Source organism: Oryctolagus cuniculus, chromosome 10, assembly GCF_964237555.1.
Source record: "Oryctolagus cuniculus chromosome 10, mOryCun1.1, whole genome shotgun sequence".
NCBI lineage: Eukaryota > Metazoa > Chordata > Mammalia > Lagomorpha > Leporidae > Oryctolagus > Oryctolagus cuniculus.
Window position 1 is genome coordinate 80,478,980 of NC_091441.1, and position 23,112 is coordinate 80,502,091.

A 23,112-nucleotide genomic window follows, 5' to 3' on the forward strand; every position below is an offset into this window, starting at 1 on the left:
TGTGTTTCTATGGGGGTGCAAACTGTTGAAATCTTTACTTAATGTATACTAAACTGATCCTCTGTAAAAAAAAAAAAAAAAAAAAAAAAGAAATTATCAACTCCCAACTTGACTCTCACTGGGATTAAACATGACAATAGGTCTGATCTGATTTCATCATCATTTAAAAAAAATCATCTATTATTTTTCACTTTATGTTTCTATGTGGGAGCAAACTGTTGAAATCCTTACTTAATGTATACTAAGCTGATCTTCTGTATATTAAGATAATCGAAAATGAATCTTGATGTGAATGGAAGGGGAGAGGGAGTGGGAAAGGGGAGGGTTGTGGGTGGGAGGGACGGTATGGGGGGGAAGCCATTGTAATCCATAAATCGTACTTTGGAAATTTATATTCATTAAATAAAAGTTAAAAAACGATAAAGGGAAAACCAATGATAATTCAGTTTTGTATGCAAGGTGCATTGTAAAAAGTCCTATTAAGTCATTGAATATGCACTATGAATTTGACTCTGAGCTTCCTAGCAGCCAAAATGATGAGAAAAAAAAAAAAAACTTATGTGATGTACAATGTCCATAAGATAAAGCCTAGCATTTCTGCTGCCGAGACGTGAAACTTGAACCTTGTGGTTGGCTGGTTTGGCCTTACATGGATGTCTGTGGTACCCAGCAGGGCATGTTGGAGACTCACTGTGTCAGGGGCCTGCCCGCATCAGTACCCTTGTCTCCAGACAGCTGGCCAAATTCCTTCCCATCTGCTCTTGTTGAGGCCCTCGCCTGTACCAAGCAAGCAAGCAAGCAAGCAATCAAATGTTTTGCCTGTATCTCTTCGCTTGATGCCGCAGCCAAGTTCATGTTTGTTGTATTTCCCTGTTGGATGCCACCCCTTGAGGGTGTTGTTGAAGGGACCCATGGGAGCTTGCACAACTGCTAGGGACGCTTTACTTAGGCACCCGCTCATTCATTCACAGACGTCTGCTGAGAGCTTGTCCTGCACTAAGTGCTGCCTTTGACCTTGAACTTCACTTTTTCTGCTGTTGTCACCATTTGGCAAGCGGGCAGCGTCTTGGGCTTGGACTCTTGCTGTAGTGTTGCAGCGTCTGCTTGTGCTCCCTCTGGAGTGCATTCTTTATCCAGCAGCCAGAGGCCGCCTGCGAGGGGGTCCACCATCTCCCGTTTCTCTCCTGCTCGAGCCTCTTTGGCTGCATTTGGGATGAAAGCCCAGCCCTGCAGCCAGGACCTATAGGCTCTGCGTGTTTGCCCCGGGGGACCTCGCTGAGACCCCACCCTGCCCATTCCCCTCCAGCTGCTCTGGCTGCCCCTCTGCTCCCAGACACCCTACACTGGTTCTTCGTCTGGAGTCTGCTTCCTTGGTCCTTCTGCATGGTGTCTGAGTCGCCTTCTCGGAGAGCCAGGCCAGCTGCACAGCCGCATGTCCCCCAAGCCCGGCCAGCCCCCACATCGTGCTGTTGGCTGCAGTTTTCTTGGTCTTGTGTCTCAGTCTGGTTATTTTCTTGATGCTTGGTCACCTGTTTGTCCCAACCTCCCCCAACACACCTATGCTGGGCGCAAGCTCCAGGACACCTAGCACCTTGGCTTTCCTCTGTGCCCAGCACCCAACACAGGGTGTGCTGCAGAAGAGTGGAGGGAAAGACCAGCGGGGAGGGAATCCTGCTGAGGACTTGGTGAACACAGCCATGGATCATGGAGAACTGTGCGCAGCCCCTCTGGGTGATGTTGCTGCTTCTGCCTTCCCCTTTGCCCACGGGGGTGCTGTGGCTCCTTTCAGGCCCTTCCACATTGTCCAAATAAGAATAGAGCAGCACAAACCCACACACATACATACAGACTGTGCTCCTCTAAAAGAACCACAATCAAGCAGTAACACCCACGACACCTCTGTGTGTCTCCCTATCCTTTCTTTTCACGTTCCTTTGCTGTTGCCTCTTCCAAGAAGTTTGCCTGGTTTGAAGCAGGCCTCACTGATCTTAGGCTTCTCTACATTTCTAAGTGCATTATTCTAAAAGGGCACTGTCCGGTGTTCAGCAACCCATTGTCTTGGTTGCTCCATGTTTTTTCTCCAATTAGATTGTTGCTTCCAAAGAGATGCCCCAGCCCCGCCCCCACTTGAAGTCATTAGGAGCTTTGTTAGTCTGTACCATGGGCTTACTCCATAGAAATTACAGGGAGAACCAGCCATCAATGGGTATACTAAGCTTACATTTAATCTGTGTAGTATTCTGTAGAAATAATTACCATGTCTTTTAGAAGCTGTTGGGATATTTTGTCTTGCATTATTGTCTTTTAAATGATATCTTACTCTTATTTAGAGATGTTTGTATCATTTTATATATACACCTATATGAAAAATTAAGCCATGTAGTTACTATATTAAAATAACTTGTCAAAAACCATTTAATGTTAGCAGTCAGAAGACTCCCATTTTGTCCACAAGAGGGCACTGTTGTCAAACAAAAGATGCTTTTCAGGTTGCAATGTAAAGGTTCCGCTCAAGCTTTTAAGAAGCATTTATCCCACTGACAGAGGAAGACGGCCAGAACTGTCTGTGTTGGGCTCTGTCTTGCTGAACCATGTCTGAGTCGGCCGTGGATGTGCATCCATGAAGTGTATGTTACTCAAACCTGAGTCCCAGTGGAATTTTCTTCAATGTTCTGTGAGGCACTGTCACGGTTGCAAGGAACCTTGTACCTGCAGGTCGTCAAGTTCATTAGGCTGAGGGATTCTGGGGGGGAGGGAGTAGAGATTGGACGACCATTTGGGGCTGAAACATACATTTATTCATTTATTAACAGAACATGCAAATATCATGTGGGGAGGGGGTTGTTGGGATTGGAAAGAGGTGGCATCATCTCTCCCCTTTAAGAGGTTTGCATTCATACGTGAGTAGACTCCACTCCCCACCCCATGGAAAGCAACCACATAGTAGAGGTGCTGCTCTTGATATTTGTCTTAACTTTATTTTGATGAACATTCCTCGGGCTGAAGCGAGATCGCATCAACCTTTTTGGCTGGCAGGTGCGGTGCGTGGCAGCTCGTGGAGATTGTGTAAAATCTGGAGCTGCCCAGTCTGAAGCCCTTGCACCCTGTGTTTTGACTATTTGAAAAAAATGAGAAATGAGAGGAAAATTTCCAATTAAAAACTGGTCTAAGTCAAAGAAAGGAACGCTCTACAGGAAGGCTAATTAGGTTTGGAGAGATTTGTGGCTGGATTGCCATCACAGCCCACAGGCGTTCAGCCCCAGACCTGGGTGACTTCATTTGGGTGACAGGCCGTGTAGCCACGCTGGATGTTAAGGAGTTTGCTGAGGTTTTCTTGTCTGTAACTCACAGGTTCATTTTCTTTTTTCTTTTTTTTTTTTTTTTAAAGTATTTATTTATTTGAAAGGCAGAGTTACAGAGAGGCAGAGGCAGAGGCAGAGACAGAGAGGTCTTCTATCCGCTGGTTCACTCCCAGCGACAGCTGGAGCTGCGCCAATCTGAAGCCAGGAGCCAGGAGCTTCTGGGTCTCCCACGCAGGTGCAGGGGCCCAAGCACTTGGGCCATCTTCTTCTGCTTTCCAAGGCCATAGTAGAGCTGGATCAGAAGTGGAGCAGCTGGGACTCGAACCAGCGCACATAAGCATGGCAGTTCTCAGTTAACCCTTCTCACTTAGTGATGATGATCGCTTTTGTAACCCTGATGGTCCCTTGAAGGCTAAAGATTTTCTTCAGGAATGAAATGCACAGTTGGAGGACTGTGACTGTCATGTAAGCCTGGGCTCTGCATTTTAAGAAATGTCAGTTCTTGAAAAGACAGTGTGCGAGCCTTCTATAAACCTAGCGCGTCGGTTTATTTAAACCATCTTGAGCCAGAAGAGCCTTTTCAAGGAACTCGCTACTGCCTCATTTAGATGAGGAGGTACTGGTAGCATGTGCAATTAAAGGGCCATCTTTACAGTTCTCTAATATTTAGTAGACACTGTTATTGTCGTTAATGGCTCATTTACAACATGTTTTAGCATGTAGTAAAATGGTTCAGTAGTAAATTCCTGTCTTTAAGCGAGCAATAAAAAAGCAATTTATGACACGCGCGGAGCACACAGTGGCAGCAGAAGGCACCTGCTTTAACATAGGGCGGTGAGCACGCTCCCAGCGATGAAGCCGTCCCGTGCGTCATGTGATAATTGCAAGTGATGGCGCGATAGAAGCTGCAGCTGTGGAGTGTTGGTAGCCTATTTAAGTAAGTTTACCTTCCTCCAGTTGATTAATACCTGTCTCGCTGCAGAATTTGCTGAGCGGGAGGCTCCAGTGGGTTGTGCGTACTTGGGTAGAAAAGCTGCTTACCAGTTTCCAAAGACCATTCCTTTGTGTTCTTTAAGCAGCTGGAAATGGAGGCATCTTTGCTCATTTCTGCCTGGAGGAATGACCAATTGTTTTCTGTAAGCAAGGTTCACCTGGAAGTTTCCTCTGGTTACTGGATGTCGCCTAGTGGGACTATGTTTTTACTCCATCTTCCTCTTATAAGACCATTTTGGGTTTGCCCAAACCCTGGCTGCTAATTGATGACACAGTGCCCACTTCCCTCTTCTTCTGTCTTGGGTGGAAATTTGTGTGGAGACATCGATTAGCACATGCCTAAGCTCTGCAGGGTGTTCCCTCTTGCATCAGAAGTTGGAGGAATTACTCCTGCTTGTATCCTATTTCCCAGGAGGCTGAGAATAGTGATCGCCAGCCAGCCCTGGAGGTCAGAGATGAGCTGATGGGGAGTCTGGAAACAGCTCATTTGCCCCAACCTCCCCATTCTGCCAGTGATGTAAGATGCAGGTAACTGTGTCTTGTAACTTTAAAAGGAACTTAACTGTTTCACGGTTGAAAGTTTTTAGAATAGAAACACAGGGAGAACATGATGCCGGGGCAGATGAACCCCTGTGGAGTGAGGGTGGGTGTGGCCGGGGCAGATGAACCCCTGTGGAGTGAGGGTTGGTGTGGCCAGAGAGCCTTCAGCGGTCTTCTGAGGGTGCTCTTCCGCCATCAGGGAAAGACGCCCCTAAAGGGTAGTTCTGGGGAAGTCACCCCACTCACGGTGAGGGCAATGGCACAGGGTGAAATGGTGCAGCCTTTCTAGTTCCTTGATGAGATGTCAAGTGTAGGCAGAATTCTTTTGTGTGTAATGTGGCCATGAATTGAATGTTTGAAGAACAGGCTCTCATGTCTGGAAACTTGGTACCAGGAAATAGAAATTGGCATTCCGCTCTTTTGGTAGTAAAAGAGTGACTGTCTCCGCATAATACCGACACATCGGGTGAAAGATGAAAAATCTACCCCGGCGTCCGAACGCTGCATCTTTTTAGTTTGTTCTGAGATTGACTGGGCACGTTTTAAAGGAGTGTTGTTTCAGCCTCGATACGGGCAATGTCTTTCATCATGGAGAATACTGAAAACTCTTTTTAGAAACACATGTTGTTTGCAGCAGGCTGATAGAAAGGACTGTTGAGAGAAATGAAATGACTTCAAGTCAATGCATTTGTTGCCCTATGCAAAATTCTGGACGGGCTTGAATATGTTGAAGTTTGGAAGTGGGGCAGGCATTGTGGTTCAGTTTGGGCTGCCGCTTTGCATCCCATTCAGGGTGCTGGTTTGAGTCTCAGCTTCCAACCCAGCTTTTAGCTGACGCACCCTGTGAGGTAGCAGATGATGGCCCAAAGTATGGGGGTCCCTGCCACTCATGCGGGAGACCCTGGTGGAGTTTTAGCTCCTAGTCTGTCTGTCTGCACTCTGGGAGAATCTGACTACGTGAGTTAGTGCTCAGCCTGAAGTTAAACTCCTGGCTCCTGGTCTGGCATGCAAATGAGTAGATCACATTTCTTTTCACTGATGGATCCATTTTTTAATGAATCAATGAAAGAATACTCAGTGGTTCCTTTTGTTTGAAAACAAGATAAGTATTAGCCGAGAAAGTTCATTTTGATTTCTGATAGGTTTAGAGTTCGTTACAACGGGTTCTGATAACTTACATGGTGTGGCTCTTTCTGATAGCAGAAGGTTACGTTGTGCCTTTGGGTGGACATAGGACAAACGTATTTAATAAAGTTGGAAGATCTGGGAGATAAACAATTTCCAGTCATTTTTTTTCAAGACAACTCATATTCATGCAGTCAATCAAAGCCATTTCACTTCTGTTCAGCTGATCACCCAAGGGCTCCCTCTGTCTCCTGTAGCCCCCCCGGGTGTGAGGGATCTTCAAGTTTATCTTCTAACTGTTCTCTAATCAAACATCCAGAATTACTTGGAGGTTACAGAATGGAAAAAAAAAAATCGGATTTGGGCCTGGTGTTACATATGGAATGGGTTTATAGGGTTCTAAAGTGATTAGGTTACAAACAATCACTTTTACATTGTATCTGCAACATATATTTGGACATCATTAAGTTTCTCAGCTGGGAGGGATATATTTTTAAGTTGGCAATAGTGGGAGTGGTTTGGGCTGGGTGTTTGGCATAGTGGTTAAGATGCCATTTGGGAAGCCTGCAGGGAGTCCTGACTGCTGTTTGGATCCTGTCTTCCTGCTAATGCACCCTAGGAGGCAGCAGGTGGTGGTCTAAATAGTTGGGTCCCTGCTGCTCATGTGGGCGAGCTGGACTGAGTTCCCTCTCATCTTTTGATTGCTTCTGTGGCCCAGTCCTGACTGCTGTGGGCGTGGGGGAGTGAACCAGTGAATGGGAGCTCTCTTTGTTTCTCTCTCTAATAAAATAAATGAATAAATAAAAAATTTTAAAAATAATGAAAGTGGTGTCATTTCAGGTTCTACTTTCTCTCTCTTATTTTTAATTAATTTTTTTTTTAAATTTTTTGACAGGCAGAGTGGACAGTGAGAGAGAGAGAGACAGAGAGAAAGGTCTTTGCCGTTGGTTCACCCTCCAATGGCCGCCACGGCTGGCGCACTGCGGCCAGTGCATTGCGCTGATCCGAAGCCAGGAGCCAGGTGCTTCTCCTGGTCTCCCATGGGGTGCAGGGCCCAAGCACTTGGGCCATCCTCCACTGCACTCCCTGGCCTTGGCAGAGAGCTGGCCTGGAAGAGGGGCAACCGGGACAGAATCCGGGGCCCGATCAGGACTAGAACCCGGTGTGCTGGCGCCGCAAGTCGGAGGATTAGCCTATTGAGCCGCGGCGCCGGCCCTATACTTTCTCTTAAGGTGGCTTTGGTTGGGAGTCACATGAGTCCTCCTTCTAAAAATATTTTCTCAATGTTTGCAATTTCTGTTTTTGTCCAAAGATCAGTGAAAATGGGTGAAATTTTTCATCTGGAATGGTTTGAGGCTCTCTGTGAAACTGTGAATGCTTCGCTGCGAAGGGAACTTCTTTAAAACTCTGTGGCTGGTTAACCACTGTAGGATGCCGCCATCTTTTCTAATGTTAGGACACTTTACAAACACGGCTGGGTTTTTCTGTCTACTGCTTGCTTGAAACTGCGGGCGACACCTTAAAAACCATTATTTGCTACTGGAAAGCTGTCTCCTTTCCACATTGAGATGCTAATTGATGCCTGTTATTTTTTTCTTTTTAAAAATAGGCCTTCGGTGCTTAGATGAGTTTTTTGGAGCCGCAGAAATGGTTGGCCCTGGCTGCAGATGGGAATTTGGAATCTCTTTGAAATACATCTTGGAATAATTGTGTTTGACCGGAACCAAATCTTATGAAGTCCCCAAGGTAAAATGATTTCAACACATACCTAGAGATGGCATCATGGTGAGGTATTGAAAAATGTAACAAAACTGAGTACCTAAGAGGTGATGCTGACTTACAGAGAGCCTTCTTGGACACGGAATTCCTGGGGTTTTGGAAACTGATCAGTTAATTTGGAAACTGGTCAGCTTTTTAATTTCCATGTTTGTCTTTGAGATGAGATTATTTGTTTGCCAAGCAATGCCTTGCTTTGTTTGGTAGGCGGAAAGGTGAGGAAGATAGAGAATTCTTCCTGAATAGCTTTCCTGCCCTGCCTGGGCATCTAGCCCTGGCGTTTCTGTGGGAAAATCACAGCTGCTCTGAAGTTAGTGCTTCTTTGAGGCGCTGGGAGCCTGTGAGTCCCTGCCCAGGAGCCTGGTGCCTACAGCTGCCCGTGTGTGAAGACGGCAGGTCAGGGTGAGAGAATAGTGTTTGGGATTTGGAATGTTTGCCCTTGAGAGTCTACAAAAAAATTATTTATTTGGTTATATTTACTTAGAGGGGGGGGGGGGAGGTTGCTTGATCTCACCTGCTGGTTTACTCCCTAAGTGCTCACAATGCGGTCTCAGTCTCCCATGTGGGTGGCAGGGACTCGAGGACTTGAACTTTCACCTCCTGCCTCCCAGGGTGCATATTAGCAGGATGCTGGAGTCGGAGGTGGAGCTGAGACTTGAACCCAGGCACTCTGATGTGGGATGCAGGCATCCAAGGAGCATTGTAACCACTGTTCAACACCTGTCCCTTCCAATCTCATTTCAGTGAGCTTGGTGTGGGCTTCTTACACGTCAGGAGAGGGGGTCGTCACTTGAGGCTGTCTCCCACAGTCCTGCAGAGTCAGTCATGCATACACCATGGGGTGTTGCGTGTGAAAATGGAGGCAGTGGGTACTGTGATGCACTGGCCCGATGACCTCCAGGAATGAAGGATTTACTGCCCCTCGGAGGACTGGCAGGAACTCACCCACAGCTGTCAGCCCGCTCCGAGAATTGCCCTCGACTAAAAGATCCACCTTGCCCCAGGGACCACCTGTTTTTAGGAGCACCTTACAGTGGATCAAAGACCAACAGGGCTGTGTGAAGGCCTGGCCCCTCTTCGCAGGTTGGGGCCACTAAGAATGGGCATTCTGGCTTTGGAACTGTCCAGAGGGTTGTCTAAGGCCCTTTCTTCTCTCTATCCTCTCTCTCTCTCCTTTTTCCACCCACTATAAGTAAAGACCCCAAGATCACGCCTCAGTCAAGCTCCTATGCACTGACTTCGATATCAGAGGTGGCTTCCCCAAGGATCTGGCCTTTGCCACTCAGACCAATACAGACATAATCTTCAGATTGGGCAAAATGCAATCAAGGGCACTGATAAACAGATGGAGGCTGAGTTTTCTTTGTAGGTTAGGTGGGAGAGATGATAGCTGCCTTGAAAGGCTTAGTCTGAAGTTGGACTCCATCAGCTGGGTGGGGACATTGTGGATGGTTACAGGGGAGCTGGGCCACCAAGCAGGAACATGATCAGTGCTACCAGGCTTCGGAGAGAAGGAGTAATAAGCCAGTAGAGACCTGAGCAGGTGGAAATTGGCCTAGGAACAGGAAGGTGAACTTTGGAGTTAGGTTGAGCCAGGGGGTTTGAACAAGGAGAGTGAACAGTCTGAGCTTCTCAAGGGACAGGCCCATGCCCTTTGGTACAGTTTCCCTGGGGGGACCCATTTTCAGTGATACATCTCAAGATGTATTGTCAAGATGCTTGTCAACTTAGACCCAGGGCATGGACTGTAGACCTGGCTGGACCTTTGTGGATCAAGTGCATGGACAGGCTTTTTCTGTGGTGGACAGAATCCTAGAGAGGTCCTCAGGATGTGCACCCTCTTGTGTATGTGCCCTGGGTCATCTCCTCCCCTTGCATGTATAGTGATTGTCAGGCTTGCTCTTTTCATTAGGTTTTAGTTGTTTGGCACAGGTGAAAGAATCTGCACTATACAAATTGTCATCTCAAATCAATTGACTGAGTTCATCCAAAGGCAGATTTTTCTGGGTGGGCCTGACCCTATCAGGTGAACTTGAGAAAGGGATGATGCTTCCCTGGAAGAAGGGCTTGGAACCATGAAGGAGAAGGGAGATGGAATGTGGCAAAGCCATGAGTGCAGCCTGCAGGGGCTGCGGGCCATTCCTGGCTGGTGGTGAGGACATGAGGCCCAAAGTCAGAGTCCCAAGGAAACGGATCTTGATGAGAAGCCGAGGGCGCTAGGAAGTGGTCTTTCCCCAAGCTGAGCCTGCAGATGAAGCCACACCCTGCTGACACCTGGGTCAGCCTGATGGCTCCCTAAATAGAGGCCCCAGCTAGAATGTGCCGGACTCCTGGCTTCCAGAAAGAGAGAAGAGACTCGGGTGCTTTGACACTGTTCAAGTTTGATAACTTGCCCCTGAATTCCCAAACGTACTGAACTTAGGCAAATGCATGGTGCCTCTCTGCTTTGAAGGGCCTGTGTGGGTTTGCATTTCCCAGGGCATGTCTTCCAACTCCAGTGCACACGCAGAAGGGGGCAGGATGTCCAGAATCAATTTGAAAGGCAACAAAGAAAAGAACATGAGATAGTATTGTATCCTCATGGTATCAACTCTGTCATTTAGGGAAAACAAAGAGGTTCACAGTTCTGTATTTGAAAATTATTTGTGAGGCTGCAGCAGGTAAGACATAGATATTCCATCTGCTGACGCACTTCCCAAGTGGATACTGAGAAGTTGATCCAGGTCTACCATGCAGGTGGCAGGAAACCCATCACTCCAGCCATCGCTACCACCTCCCAGGACCTGCATGAGCAGAAAGCCAGAGTGAGCAGCCACTACCAGGTATCAAACCTAGGTGCTTGGCTGTGGGGTACTGAGCAGGTGCCTTCACTGCTCAGCTAAATGCCCAACCCCATTGATGAAGTTTTTTAATGGCATCCTCTGTTTTACACAGTACATTTCAAAAAATCCAGTATTTAATCTCAGTGTCAGTTACTGATAGAATTGTTAGAAAGGCTTTTATCTTAGCCCAAGGTCAGAAATTCAAAGGGTGGCCAGTGTTGTTGCATAGCAGGTAAAGCCACTGCCTGAGATGCTAACATTCCTTATGGGCATCAGTTTGAGTTCTGGTGGCTCCACTTCTGATCCAGCTCCCTGCTAATGTGCCTGGGAATGCAGTGGAAGATGGTCCACGTACTTGGGCCCCTGCACCCATGTAGGAGACCTGGTAGAAGCTCCTGGCTCTTGACTTGGATCTGGTCCAGCCCTGGCCATTAGGGCCGTTTAGGGAGTGAATCTGCAGATGGAAGACCTTTCTCTTCCTCTGCCTCTCCCTCTCTGTAACTCTGACTTTCAAGCAAATAAATAAATCTTCGAAGGGCACTAGTGAATGAGTTGGGCTGGCTGGGCGCATGGCATTGGAGAGGTGGAGAGTGTGGAGCGCCGCCTAGGGCAGCTGCCACCACCCAGCCTGGTATGCGGGACAGAAATGCCAAAACGGGACAATTTGAAAGCATCAGAGCAACAGAGTGTTAGTTTTCTCGTGCTGTATAACGTGTGACCCTACTCGGCCATTTAAGGTGGTTGTAAAACAGTCCAAAAGGTAAAAGGAAGGCAGTGCTTTGTGCCACCTTTAGCACCCAGGTCTTCAAAGATGGTCTTGGGATCTTTGCCTGGCCTGGATGCTGCAGAGGCAGACCAAGTCTGAAGTCATTGAGCAATAGGACACCTTCTTAGTGAGATCTGGTTGGCTGAACTGTGGGAGGCCAAGGGAGAGAGCCTGGGCCTGGAAGTGTGAGGTGCGCACGTGGGTCCCCTGAGGCTGTGTGGGGCAGGAAGTTGGGTTCTGGCAGAGGCACTGCTGGGTGACTGGCAGCTGCCAGAGATGCTGCCTCGGAGTCCTGCTCATAGCGCTGCCCCCGGAGGAGCCCGCATCACGGCTGTTTCATCATCTGCCGTGTGTGCTCTTGGCCATTTTGTTCACAGCTAGCTCTCCCTATCCAGGTCTTCTGCCATGTGTGGATTCAACCCACAGCAGTTCAAAAGTAGTTTTTCAAAAATGGCGTCTGGGGACTGGCAGTGCTGTTTCGATTCCCGGCTGCTCCACTTCCAACCCAGCTCCCTGCCAATTCTCCTGGGAAGGTAGTGGAAGATGGCTCAAGTACTTAGTCTGTCCCCTCCCACCCCCCAATGTGGGAGACCTGGAAGGAGTTCCTGGTTCCTGGCCTTGGCCGGGCCCAGCCCTTGCTTTCATAGGCATTTAGGGAGTGAACCAGCAGATGGGAAGATCTGTCTCCCTCTCTCTCAGTTGCCCTGCCTTTCAAATAACCAAATAAATATTTTAAAAAATGGCATCTGCATTGAACATGTGAAGACTTTTGCATGTCATTTATTCCCTAAGCAACGCAGCATAACAATTATTCATAGAGAGCTTATATTAGGTATTGTGAGTCATTTAGAGATGCCTCGGTGTGTGCAGGAAGCTGTCTGTCCACTGCATGCCCCTCCTACATCAATTTATAAAAGAGACTGGAACTTCTGTGCAGTTTGGTGCCTGTGGTGCCTGTGGGGCTTTGGGATCCGTACCCCGAAGACACCGAAAGGAGGACTGCTTAGGTCCGTCCTGGTGCTAAGAGGCATCAGGAGAGATGTGCCAGGCGGAACCTCCTATCCCTAGAGTTCTCAATGCCAGGTGCCCTGACTGTTGCTTGAAAATTTAATTAAAAAAAAAAAAAAAGGGAAACAAAGTTAATCAAGTTCCATAATTCTCTGATGTTAAATAAATAGGGTAGGAAATTAGGAGACTGGGAACATGCATTTTTGCTACCCTGCTTTCAGTTTCATTTTAGAACTGTTGATGGGATCACAGTGTGACAGTTGATGGGCAAACTGTTTCAGTCCTGCTTGTCAACTGTCTGGCTCTCTGTGTTCAGGACAGTGCAGCTTGTAAAACACCTTTGCTGATTTGTAAGGGTGGGATTCACTGCCCAAATGCCTACAACAGCAAAGGCTGGGCCCAGGCAGAAGCTGGCATCCAGGAAGTCCATCCGGGTCTCCCACATGGGTGGCAGGGGCCCCAGCACTCATGAGGTTGAATTTATTTTCTGTGCACCTGTACTTGCTGTACTCCTCGCTTAACTTCGAGATCAGCTCAATAAACTCTGGGTGTGGTCTTCCAGAGGAGGGGGCCTTGCAAACAGCAAAGGAAACCAGGAGAAAGCTCTCGGGCCACATGCACGAAATTTCTCTGGGTTCTTCCTGATACAGGAGCCACGTTTATTTGAGTCCCGCTCTAAGTGTGTAACCTGCACATCTCGCGATATCAAATAAAATCCAGCATCCCTGCTGCATTGCTGCATCTTGGGGACTGGTCAGTGGTCTCCTCACTGGGGCATGCTGCTTACTTGCAGCACTCTTAATTGCAAAAGGTGTTGATTGAAAATTGAGTTCCTGTGCGGTGTGAATTGGGTTTGATCCGCCTCCGGTTTTCCTGGGCTGGGGATCTCCTGTTGTCTCCACCTCATGGGGTGGGGCCTTGCTGGGAGCCTTGCCTCGCCCAGTGCCTGCTGACCCGAGCCCTGCTTTCTCTCCAGGATGCGAGTGTGTGCCAGGTCAATGTTGCTGTTGCACTGGCTCTTCCTGGCCTACGTGTTGGTGGTGTGCTGTAAGCTGACGTCCGCCTCGAGCCAGCACCTCCGGGGACACGCAGGTAAGGCCTCTAGGCTCGCCGTGCGCTGTGGATATCAGTTAACAAAACCCTTTCCAAGGCATAGGTAATTGACAAGGGGTTTTGATGCTGCAGTAAGCAACCAGAGGGGCATTGGATTCAGCGGAGAGGGTGATGTCCCAATTTGGTGCCTGGCCAGCTTTCTGACATGTTTCCTAGGCTTTTTTACCTTTGCTCCATCTGAGTAGGCTTCCGGTTTTGCAGGTCTCTCCCCCAAAGAGTCCCAGAAAACCGGCGGCAGTATTGTGGTATGTGCAGTTTCTTGAGCAGCTAGATCTCTGGCGCTCAGCTTCAGGCAATGCGTGGCCGGAGCGAAGGGAACTTTCTGATAATTCGAGCTGTAGGGGTGGGGCAAGATGCTGACTGATTCAAAAGGAGAAGAAAGGAAAGAAAAGGAAAGCTGGGGGACTTGGGCGTGGAATGGGCTGTGTCTACAGCTGTAACTGTAGGGATGGTTGGTTCTCACTGGAGATCAAAGCTGTCAGCTAAAGATGCGTCGATCAGTTGGTGTGCGGGTGTGCTTGTGCGTCTTCCCCGCTTTCCGTGTTACATCTGTGTCTACGGTGACACCGGCTTGGCGGTGGGTGTTTGGCCTCGTGGTTAAGTCAACAACAGGAGTCACTGTGTACTTACTCCTCATGTGGGATCTCTGTCCTTAATGTGTTGTCCAATGTGAATTAATGCTATAACTAGTACTCTAACAGTATTTTACACTTTATGTTCTGTGTGGGTGCAAACTGATGAAATCTTTACTCAATATATACTAAATTGATCTTCTTTATATAAAGATAATTGAAAATGAATCTTGAGAGCCGGCGCCGCGGCTCACTAGGCTAATCCTCCACCTAGTGGCGCCGGCACACCGGGTTCTAGTCCCGGTCGGGGCGCCGGATTCTGTCCCGGTTGTCCCTCTTCCAGGCCAGCTCTCTGCTATGGCCCGGGAGTACAGTGGAGGATGGCCCAAGTGCTTGGGCCCTGCACCCCATGGGAGACCAGGAGAAGCACCTGGCTCCTGCCTTCGGATAAGCGCGGTGCGCCGGCCGCGGCGGCCATTGGAGGGTGAACCAACGGCAAAGGCAGACCTTTCTCTCTGTCTCTCTCTCTCTCACTGTCCACTCTGCCTGTAAAAAAAAAAAAAAAAATGAATCTTGATATGAATGGAATGGGAGAGGGAGCAGGAGATGGGAGAGGTGCGGATGGGAGGGAAGTTATGGGGGGGAAAAGCCATTGTAATCCATAAACTGTACTTTGGAAATTTATATTTACTAAATAAAAGTTTAAAAAAAAAAAGAAATCTCTCTCTCTTCCTCCTCCTTCTCCTTCCTTTCTCTGTCTCTTTCTCTTCATCTCTTCTCTATACACACACACGTGTGTGTGTATATATATTTATATATCTCAATTTTTAGAAAAACTGATAACAGACTAGGAAATTTCCTAATGAATTACTTTCCTGAATAATCCACATGTGTCACTGGGCTGATTCCTACATAGATTAAATGTACTGTCCTTCGCTGTGGCAGTCTGATACACAACAGTGCCAAAAATGTTTGACTTCGTGGCGAAAGGGTGACTCTTGAACCCTAAAACGTGTGTGTCAGAATTGAGAGCCCTGTCCAGAAGGTCGTATGCCTGCATGGGTTCAGGGGCTCTCTCTACTTCCAGGTACGTGTCATGCTTTTTCCATTGTCAGTCTGGTATTTTAAAGTTCGCCGTGATTTTAGGTATGAGTTAATTTTTCAAAGCTCTCAAAATTCAGTTTGCCCTGCTCAAGTGACAGTTCAAAGTTGAGAAAAATGATTGAAGTTTTAATGACTCGGCATAAAATCAATACTCCCTGGTTGTGGAAGGGTGCCCACAGCTGGCTGGTTTTGTTCTGTGTATCCTGTGATGAGTTTGTTGACAGAGATAGAATGGGTGCCTGTTTAATATAGGTCTTTAAACTTCTTTGTAATGATTAGTAAGGCAGAAAGATGGATACATAGATATTCTATCCAGTGGGTTGTTCCCTTAATGCACACAACAGCTGGGGCTGGACCAGGCTGAAACCAGGAGCTCGGAACTTGGCTATAGTGTCCTCTGTGTAGGTGGCAGGGCTTCAAGTTCATGAGCCATCACTGTCTCCACAGGGTGTGCACGAGCAGGAAGCTGGATCAGACGCAGAGCCAGGACCCAAACCTGGGGCTGTGAGACAGGATGCTGGTATCCCAGGCTGCGACTTCCTCTGACCCAGTTGCCGGCCCCAAAAGCCGTCTTTGCTTAGTGAGTCAGGCCAGTGGATAATGCGTCCAGTTAGCAGCAGCAGATCCCGGGAGCGAGGCTGCAGTGGAGGATTGTGGGAGAAGCTATGGAAACTCGAAGGAGACGAAACAGGACTGAAGTGTCCATTTTTTCTCTGTGGCCAATCCTTGTGTGATGAGTTTCTGAAATTGGGAAATGCATAACCACCTGAAATTAGGAAAGGCAGAATCCTATAGGTCAATCTAAATTAAGATTGGGTTCATGTACCCAGGAAATTCCTGTGGACTCTCCTGTGTGTGCAAAAGCCCGAGAGTTGCAGGATGGGGCAGGCTCTGAGTGAAGCCTTGGCAGATTCCGCTAAAGGAATAGTCCTGTCCTCCTGGAATTTCTAGGGGATTCTATTTGGATTCTCAGCACATGCGCTGCTCTGGTTTGTGGTGTTTCTTTGGCTGTGGGGGATTCCTCTTGCTTTCATCTTTGGAACTGAAGTCCCCATCGTCTCGCATCTTAAGAACCATCAAAGGAACGAGGGCCGATTCCTGTCCCCAGGAGGCTCTGAGCCTGCGTGCTGCCTGCAGATCCGCCTGCACCAAAGCAGCCTTTGCCTGCAAGGACCTGCATGGCCGACCTTTCTGGACTGGCACAGCCTCACGTCCCTGCTGAGAGCCAGGGCGCCGGGGCATCCTGCAGGTCCCTAAGCTGTACTTTCGTGCCTGTGGTGTGCTGGCCACTAAATGAGTGTTTATTAATAAGCTGATTAATTTTGACTGTTTGTCACTACACCATCCATTATGCAGGTGTTTGCTGGTACTAAAAATTCCACTGAACAACCCAGGCAGGTGCACAGTTTGTATCTTTTGTTTAAAATTTAAAAAAAAATTATTTTCATTTTATTTAAAACACAGAGCTATCTGTCTTTCATCTGTTTATTTGCTCCCCAAATGCCCACAGCAGCTGGGGCTGAGCCAGGACAAAGTCAAGAACTTGGAACTTGATCTGGGTTTCCCATGTGTGTGGCAGGGACCCAGATACTTGAGCCATTACCTTCTGCCCTACAGAGTGAATGTTAGTAGGAAGCTGGATCAGAAGTGAAGACAGGACTCGAACCCAGATGCTCTGATGTGGGCTGCTTCCTCCCATGCAGTGTCTTCACCATGCCAAACTCCCACATATAGATCTATATATAGGTTTGGGATATATATAGGTTTGGGATATATATAGGTTTGGGATATATATATATATATCCCATATATGTTTGTTTATTTTTAAAGATTTATTTATTTGAAAGGCAGAGTTACAGAGAGGCAGAGGTGCATGTGGGAGAGAATCTTCCATCCCCTGGTTCACTCCCCAAATGGCTGCAACAGCTGGACCTGGGCTGATCCAAAGCTAGGATCCAGGAACTTCCTCTAGCTCTCCCCTGCAGGTATAGGAACCCAAGGCCTTGGGCCATCCTTCACTGCTTTCCCAGGCCATAGCAGAGAGATGGTTTGGAAGTGGAGCAGCCAGGACTGGAACCAGTGCCTTATGGGATGCCAGCACTGCAGACAGCAGCTTTACGCGCTGTGCCACAGCGCCAGCCCCCCTAAACATATTTTCTCTGGGCTTTTTGTTGAGTATTGTGCCAGTACATACATGCACACGAATAATGATCCCTGTGCACTGCGTTGTATAGCTTGCTGTTTTCTTCCCCATGTAATAGTAGATTTTAGAAGCCTTTTCACTTGAATACTTAGAAATCTCTATCACTCTTTAACACTGCACGGTCATCTGTTGTCTAGATGTGCCATTAATGACTTGGCCACTCCCGATTTGGGGTTTAGGTAGCTTGTGACTAGACTTGTACAAGCGTGGATGACCTGAGTCCACATGAAATTTTGCTAGTGAGTTACAGTACCTGTGAATGTTTGAGTCAGAATAGGACAGTTGCTATTGGTTCTGTAGGTACTAAGCCAAAATACACACCAGCTCCAGCAGAGCCTCTGGCTCACGTGTAGCGGGTGGGTGACCACGTCAGCTGGGCAGTCCTCTTCTGCTGCCCAGTCATTCGGAATCCCTGGTGGTGGACACACTGCTGCCTTAAACTTCTGGCTTCCCAAGGTGACCCGAGGTGGGGGGGTCTCCGTTCCAGCGTTGATGGGCCTTGTCTGAGTGCCTGTGGCATCATTTAGGCTGTCTTACCATTGGCTAGAGCTTGGTCTCACAGCCACACCTGACTGCGAGGAGCCCTGGGGGCCATACTGTAGCTGTGGGCCCCAGAAGGAGAGGAGAGTTTTGGTGAACACCTTCAGCCTCTGACATAGTGCTTTTAGTGTTAGGAGAGGGTCTAAGAGTCTTCCCCGAGGCTTTGCCTTGGTTCGCGTGGAACGATCAGGTCTGGTTTGCCCATACCCTCATCAGTCTGGGTGCTGTCATGTTTTGCAGTTCTGCCTGTGAGGTACTGAAAATCACTGTCTCATTTTGCCACCTTGAGTCTCTCTTTGCCTCATGATTGTCTTTATAATGTCACGAGATTCTTTGTTTTCTTTTGAACTATTTACCCTGTATCCATTTTCTGTTGACTTTATTGTTAACTGGCGATTTGCCAAAGCTCTTTGTAAATTGAGGACAGGGCAGCATTTGGGCTGCTCCTTTGCTTGCTCCTCCCTGCTTTTCCTCCCATCCCCCTCATTCCATCATCCCCCCTGATGACCAGCAGGGGTGGAAGGTCCAAGCCTCCTGCAGTGAACACACACGCTGGAGGAAGCCCATGATTGGATGCTGGGGGTTGGGGGGCTGTGTACTGAGATGCTCAGCTCAGCGACTCCAGGCAGAGCTGGGCCTAGCAGGGGTGTAGCTTAGGGAGCTGGGAGGCTGGAGGCAGGAGCACAGTGCAGAGTGTTCCGAGGAAGCTGGGGATGCACACCCAGAGGACTCTGAAATGGTCCCCAGGGCTCTGCATTAGTGCTGCCCCGTTAAAGAAGCAGCAGCGCCAGGAAACAGCAGTTAGAAGCAGCTGAGACGCTCAAAAGGGCTTGGGCTGTGTAAGCAAGGGGATGTTTAGTCCTAGTCTCCTGCTGGCTGCCTGAGACAGTGACAGAGGCAGGAAGGTGGGAGTCTACCCTCACTTTTGGGAGACAGGGAGTTAGGTTTGGATTGAAGATTAAATTGTAGTCTTGAGTATTAAGCCATTATTCTGATCTGGTCATGACATGTGGTAGACACTATCAAACAATCACCTTGTGCCCTATAAATATGCATGTTAGGATGTGTCAACTAAAAACTTAAAGCCCACACATTTTTCATGGAGTGTGTGTGTGGGGGAAACTTTCTTGAAAGGAAAAGGCACTGATGAACTTCCACAGGAGTCCGGAGATCATATTTTTAAGGAATTATACAAGCAACTACTTTTGTTGTTTGAAAATTCTGTTCACCAAAACAGCTGAGCAGGAGACCACATAGAAGACTGTGTAGCCCCAAGCCATGGAAAAGGACCAATTAGCAGGTTCTTTATCTAAAAGTGATATAAAGATTGCCCCCCAAAAATATACTGGAATGTGGCCCCCTTAAAGTTCCCCAAAAGTCCCACCTGGGGTACCATATGAAACTGGAATTTGGGGTGCCATATGATATCACCATAAGCTTATTAATAAATTCCCAGGATTAGTAAGCCCTTGTGGGTTCTTGCCTTATAGAGAAGAATTCTGAATACCAACATAAATGAATGAGGCAGCGTGGTACATTTTAAACTTTTATTCAGTGTGAAAGATGCACAGGAGAGTGAGAGCCCTGCCTATAGGAGAGAGCTAAATCTGCCAGGAACCAGCAGCGTGGAGGAGTATCTAGGCCAGGAAGCATGGGGAGGGGTGGCCCAAAGGCCACACACCTGGCTGCAGCAACCTCTGTACTTGCAAGAGGCCAAGGAAAGGAAGGGCAGGGCACTCAGTGTCCCAGGCTTTTAATCCACTTCCAAAGGGGAGTGGTTAATTAACCTGATTGGCCCAGCGGGTGCTCAGGTGTGACCAGGTAGGGGCATGCGGTCACACAGGGGTGTGGTGAAGGCGTGGTCTTCCAGCTCACAAACCTAATCCATTTTAACCTGTATGCCTGCCTACATCAAAAGGAAACCAAGGTTAATGGATTTCGCCAGTATTTTCTCCTTTTGTTCTTTTTTTTTTGGCCTGTAAACACATCATTTCCCCACAAGAGGGCAGCAAACACAGCGCAGTGGAAAGATGTTGGCTGAAAAGCCGTCTCAGAAACTCTAGAGTGGGTGGAATCCATCCTTGGGCGATCTTTTAGGAAGCCTCATTTATTCTGAACTTGGTGAAGTTGACACAGGAAGCATCCGGCGTCCTTTTTCTTTATCCTGGGGAACTTTTGGACACTTTAAAACATGTAAAGTTTCCCTCTAAAGAGAGAGGCATAGCTGCTTTGCTGAGGGAGCCGAGAGGGATGGAGAACAGGGTGCTGCGGACTGACAAGTTCATCTCAGGGGCTCCTTTTCCCCAGGGAGCTTGAATGTGACCTGGACGTTGGAGTCTCAATTCCACCAAGCAGTGTGGTGCTCGGTGGATGTCTAATATTTTCTGTGTAATTGAGAGGCCCTGAAGACCCAGAGCACTTCCAGGAATGAGCAGCAGGGGGAATCAGGTGTCTAGGCTCAGTAATCCTGCTTCTGCCACAGCTTCTGGCTGTGTGACCTTGCCCAGGCCATTGGGCCTCTCTGAACCCATTTCATCATCTGTAAAAATGGAAATAGGTACGTGACTGCTTTAAGTGTGGTTGTTGTGTTCACTAAGTAAGAAAATGTAGGTGAAGGGATTAGCACATAGTATACATTCAATAAGCAGCAGCTGTTTTCATAGTGAAAGGCATCAGGATGAGAAGGAGGCTGGAAAGTTTCACATTAAAGGCATGGTGGAGGGACTGGTGCTGTGGTGAAGTGAGTAAAGCTGCCGCCTGCAGAGCCGACATCCCATATGGGAGCCAGTTCGAGTCCTGGCTGCTCCACTTCCAACCCAGATCTCTGCTATGGCCTGGGGAAGCAGTAGAAGATGGCCCAAGTCCTTGGGCCCCTGCACTTGTATGGGAGACCTGGAAGAAGCTCCTGGCTCCTGGCTTCAGATTGGTGCAGCTCCACCTGTTGCGGCCAATTGGGGAGTGAACCAGCAGATGGAAGACCTCTCTCTCTTTGCACCTCTCCTTCTCTGTCTGTGTAACTCTTTCAAATTAATCTTTAAAAAAATAAAGGCATGGTGGAGGCCTTGGGTAGATGTGGAGAGATCAGGATCAAGGGCTTAAGGTTGGAAGCTAATTTTTCATTGTTCTGAAAAGCAGGAGGAAGAGAGGTGTTTGATGAAGTGTGAGGTTTAGCTCAATCTTAAAGAAGGAGAGAAGGCTTTCAGGTGCCCGGGAGCAGAGTGACCTGGGTAGGGGGCCCGAGAGCCTTCTGACTTGCTGACCACTAGTCCCATCTGCCGCCGAGGGGCCCCCTCACTGACAGGGATCTGGTGTCAGGAGCTGTGGGGGTCTGGGATTTTACCCTCCTTGATAGCTCAGGGGTGAGTTGGTTCTAGGTGCACGGATGCTGGCAGAAGACAAGAGCCACCTGGGTTAGAGACAGAGGTGCCATAGCGCAGTTAGCAGCTCAAGCTTCCAGTTGCCTTCAGTCCTTTTATATCTGGGGAGAGTCTCAAAACCTTTTTGGGACCCACATCTCTTCCTCTTTAAAGTGAGGATAATATAATAATAATAAAAAAAGAGGCCAGCATTGTGCTGCAGCAGGCTGAGTTACTGATTGCAATGCCAGCATCCCATGTTGGAGCGCCATTCCAGACCCAGCTACTCTGCCTCAGATCCAGCTCCCTGCTAATGCACTGGGGAAGCAGAGAATGCGGGTTCAAGTGTCCGAGTTCCTATCTCCCAGGTGATGGGAGTCTTGCACGTAGTTCCTGGCTTCCAGCTGCACCCTGGCCCAGCCCTGGCTGTTGCGGGCATCTGGAGAGTAAACAAGCTGAGGAAAGATGGCCCTCTCACTCCTCCTCTCCCTCTGCCACTTTGCCTTTCAAATAAATAAATCTTAAAAAAGAAAGAAAATAGCTTAAAAAGATAGTAAAAATCTTGGTAGATTTGTAATGAGGAGTGTGTGTGGAAAGTGCTGACAACTGTGTGTGTCTAGTAAGTTCTCAGTCAATGGTAGTCATCTTTATTGAGACTTGCCTTGTCCATTTCTTTGTTTTCTTTTTAAAAATTACCTGTATATTTTAATGGCAGAGAGAGACAGACAGACCCACTGACCGACCAATAGACACAGGGTTCACACCTGCTGCTTCAGTTCCCAAATGCCTGCGATGGTCAGGGCGGGGCTGAAGCAAGGAGCCAGGAACTCCATTTGGATTTCCTGTGTGGGTGGTAGGAAACTGATTTCTTCTTCTTCTTTTTTAAAGATTTATTTATTTTGAAAGTCAGGGTGGAGAGAGAGAAAGAAAAAGAGGGGGGTAGGGGTAGGGGGAGGGAGAGAGAGGGAGAGGGAGAGAGAAGGGGAGGGAGAGAGAGGGAGAGGGAAGGAGAGAGGGAGAGGGAGGGAGAGGGGGAGAGGGAGAGAGAGGGGGAAAGAGAATCTTCCATTTACTGGTTCACTCCTCAGATGGCTGCAACAGACAATGCTTGGCTAGGCCACCATTATCCAGGAGCTTCATCTTGGTCTCCCACATGGGTAGCAGGGGCCCAAACACATGGGCCATTTCTGCTGCTTTCCCAGGCCATTAGCAGGATCGGAAGTGGAGCAGCCGGGACATGAACTGGCACCCTTATGGGATGCCACTGTCACAGGCAGCGGCTTTACCTGCTACGCCACAACATCAGCCCCGCTGCAGTTACTCTGGAGATGGGATTGACTATTCCAGCTGAAATTTTCTGTAAGAAAGCTCTACTTCCTTCAAGGGTAACGAGTGAGTGGAAACATAGCCTCTGCTACTGTACTTTTTTGATTGAGGCTTAAATGTGAGGCGCTCTTTGTGAAAATGATAAAACTGCATGTGTAAGCTGCAGGCTGAAGTGGGTTGGGCTTGCACCTGTGCTTTTGAGAAATGACTTGCTTGTGTTGCTACAATTCTGACACTAGGGGGTAGGCAAGGCTTAGAATAACAGAATAGAACCATGTCGGTGATTTTGAATGTTCTCACAGCCACATTATAAGAAAGTGTGAAGAAACAGATGAAATCATTCTTATCAAGATGTTTTATTTAACCCAATAGATTCAGCGTATTATCATTTCAACATTTAGCCCCAGCCACATTCACGCCGTCATCTGCTGCACACGGCCAGAACCCTTTGCACTGAACAGGGCAAGCTAGTCACTTAGGTCTTCATGGTGCTTGCTTAAAGATTTGGAATGGAGAGTTGCTTGTATTTTTGTGGGTCAGCCGTAGGCCCATTGTTGTATCTTCTG

The 23,112-nt window shown here is 48.1% G+C and overlaps 1 protein-coding gene across 5 annotated transcripts in view; it reads left to right on the forward strand.

Annotated features, from left to right (window-relative positions):
- TAFA4 (TAFA chemokine like family member 4) overlaps positions 1-23,112 on the forward strand; it is a 215,762-nt gene that overhangs the window by 38,055 nt on the left and 154,595 nt on the right. For all 5 annotated transcript variants that reach the window (XM_017343938.3, XM_070050615.1, XM_070050619.1 and 2 more), the window contains 2 exons: positions 7,570-7,706; positions 13,309-13,424. In XM_017343938.3, the coding sequence (XP_017199427.2) occupies positions 7,693-7,706; positions 13,309-13,424 (130 nt within the window). In that variant the 5' untranslated portion in view covers positions 7,570-7,692. The remainder of the gene's footprint in view (positions 1-7,569; positions 7,707-13,308; positions 13,425-23,112) is intronic.